Source organism: Microtus ochrogaster, linkage group LG1 (genome assembly GCF_000317375.1).
Source record: "Microtus ochrogaster isolate Prairie Vole_2 linkage group LG1, MicOch1.0, whole genome shotgun sequence".
Classification (NCBI taxonomy): Eukaryota; Metazoa; Chordata; class Mammalia; order Rodentia; family Cricetidae; genus Microtus; species Microtus ochrogaster.
Genome location: NC_022027.1, coordinates 45,253,977 through 45,256,788, shown reverse-complemented (window position 1 = coordinate 45,256,788; position 2,812 = coordinate 45,253,977). Strand labels below are relative to the sequence as shown.

The 2,812-nt window shown below is 46.9% G+C and overlaps 1 protein-coding gene across 1 annotated transcript in view; it reads left to right on the top strand.

Moving 5' to 3' along the window:
* The first annotated feature begins 1,079 nt into the window (after nt 1–1,079).
* Ppef2 (protein phosphatase with EF-hand domain 2) overlaps nt 1,080–2,812 on the top strand; it is a 24,263-nt gene continuing 22,530 nt past the window's right edge. The window contains exon 1 of the mRNA XM_005359611.1: nt 1,080–1,134. Coding sequence (XP_005359668.1) covers nt 1,080–1,134 — 55 coding nt within the window. The remainder of the gene's footprint in view (nt 1,135–2,812) is intronic.

The window sequence follows — 2,812 nt, the reverse complement described above, 5'->3', positions numbered from 1 at the left end:
ATCCCAAACCTCTCCTCTTCTGATCTGTGGTTTAATCATTGGGAAATATTTTGATCAATGAGGATAAAAATGGTAGTGTTAAGAGCATCTAAGAGGTCAGGCATGGGTGGTACAGACCTGTAATCCCAGCAATTCGGGAGACTGAAACAAGAGAGGCACAAATTTGAGTCCAGCCTGGAATATTTAATATCTCAAAATGAATGTAAAAAGGGGAGTTAGGATGTAGCTCAGTTGGCAGAGAGCCGGACCAGCATGCATGAGGCCCGGCATCACATAAACAGGCATCGTTGGCGCATGCTGCATGCCTGTTATCCAGCTCTCAGATGGCAAAGACAATGCAGACAGAAGTTCAAGGTTGTCCTCAGTTACACAGTGGGTTTGAGGTTAGCCTGGAATACATGAGATCCTGTCTCAAAACAAAACAAACAAGTAAAAAGGGGCTGTGACCCAAAGCTACAGAGAAACCCTGTCTTGAAAGAACAAAGGGGAGAGGCTGTGGATATAGTTCAGTGGTAGAACGTGTGTCTAGCATATTCCAGGCCCCGAGTTTAATCCCAGTGCCATAAAATAATAGTATCGCCTTGTAGTGGTGGCACATACCTTTAATCCCAGCACTCAGGAGGTAGAGTCAGGGGGATCTCTGTGAGTTTGAGGTCAGCCTGGTCTACATAGTGAGTTTCAGGGCTACACAGAGCAAACCTGTCTCAAAGAACAACACAGAATCTAAGAAGAAAACTTGCCATTTGTTCTTGTGGGTGAGAGGGGAACAAGGGTTTGTAAGAGCTTAAGGATGGCAGAGAGTATGAAAAGCATCTTCGAAACCTCAAAAGCTACCAGCATGCTTCTGGACCACGGAGGAAAAGCCAGTGGAGAATGAAAACCGGAGGGCGAGGGAAGACAAAAGCAGAGATAAACAAACGCCTGTGTGCAGAGCCTAGAGAGGAGGGAGTGTTCTTACAGTCCTCAGACAGTTTGTTCCTTGTGAACTGAGGCTTTGTGTGACTCTCCCTCTGACAACGCCGCTTCGTTCCTTCCCCAGATCGGCTGTCTGTGTCCCGCGGGAGCTCTGTACCTCAGCCATGGGAAGCAGCTCCTCCAGCCAGCACCACTTCGCTTTTCAGAATGCTGAGAAAGGTACGCCGAGCTCCCCTCCTTCAGGGCTAGCATCTGTGCCCGAACCCCTGCTGTGTGGGGCGGAACTCCTCAGGACAGAAGAGAAAGGGTCCACCGCACCAGGGTCAGTGGGGAGGAAAAACTGATGCCAATTCATGGAACAGGACCGTGTAACGTGAAAGAGGTGGAGAATTGAAGAGGAGCTGTTGAGGTCTGCAAAAGCCAGGCCAGTCCGAATCCTGCAGAATTCTGTTCATTAGGACTCTCTGTGCAGCTCTGGCTGCCTGCAACCTGCTACGGACCATGCTGGTCAAAAACTGGCCACCATTCTCCTGCCTCTGCTTCCCAGGGGCATGTACCAATACCAGCCCCCTCTGTAGGACTCTAAACTTTATTCCAAAGGCATAAAGGACACAAGAATTCAAAATAAGAAATTCTATAACAGTATTTTTACCTCTTCAAAACATCCCTAGCTTCTGTGAAGAAAGGCTTGAAGAGAAGGTAGCAAGAAATGAATTTTTAGAGCGACTAATGTCATCTGTATTAGATACTTTTGCATAGATGTGACCAAATACCTAACAGAACTTTATTATTATTATTATTATTATTATTATTATTATTATTATTATTATTATTATTGACAGGGTCTCACTATGTTGTAGCTCTGGCTGGCTATCCTGGAACTCACTATGTACACCAGGCTGTCCTGGAACTTACAAAGATCTGCCTGCCTCTGCCGTGTTGGGATTAAAAGCATATGCTACTACCCCTTCCCCCAAAGTATTTCTTAAACTGAGAATGTTAACTGTCTTAGTCAGGGTTACTATTGCTGTGATGAAACACCGTGCTCAAAGAACTTGAGGAGGAAGGGTTTCTTCAACTTATGCTTCCACATCACGATTTATCATCAAAGAAAGTCAGGACAGGAACTCAAGCAGGGCAGGAACCTCGAGGCAGAAGCCAATGCAGAAGTCATGAAGGAATACTGCTTACTGGCTTGCTCAACCTGCTTTCTTGTAGAACCCAGGACCCCCTGCACAGGGACGGGCCCATCCGCAATGGGCCAGATCCTTGCCATAGATCACTAATTAAGAAAATGTCCTACAGGCTTGCCTGCAGCCTGCTCTCGTAGAGGCGTTTTCTCAGCTGAGGCTCGCTCCTCTCTGATGACTCTGCCTTGTGTCAAGTTGAGGTAAAACTAGCCAGGACAGTAACGTGTGAAGGACTGGAATGGAGGAAACACTCACAACTTGTTATGTGACATCGAGAGTATCCACTCCTCACAGAGTCTAATTACTTGTCTAGATGAAGATGCTGAGATGTAAGATGGTTTACCGAGGCCACAAAGCTTGGCAAGGCAGTTTAGAGGAAGCCAGTCTCTGGATATTCAGGCTACTGCCACAATGTGGAAATATCACACATGCACGCGCACACACAGTCTTAAGTGTGTAAAATCCTTGCCTTCCTTCCCAGAATCTTCAGACCCCAACTCTTCTACATATACAGCAATTCTCTCTTTCTCTTTCTCTCGTCAGTTTTTTTGAGACAGGGTTTCTCTGTAGCTTTGGAGCCTGTCTGGGACTATCTCTGTAGACCAGGCTGGTCTCGAACTCACAGAGATCTGCCTTCCTGCCCCCTGAGTTCTGGGATTAAATGAGTGCACCACCGTCCAGCTGCTGCTGCTGCTGCTGCTGCTGCT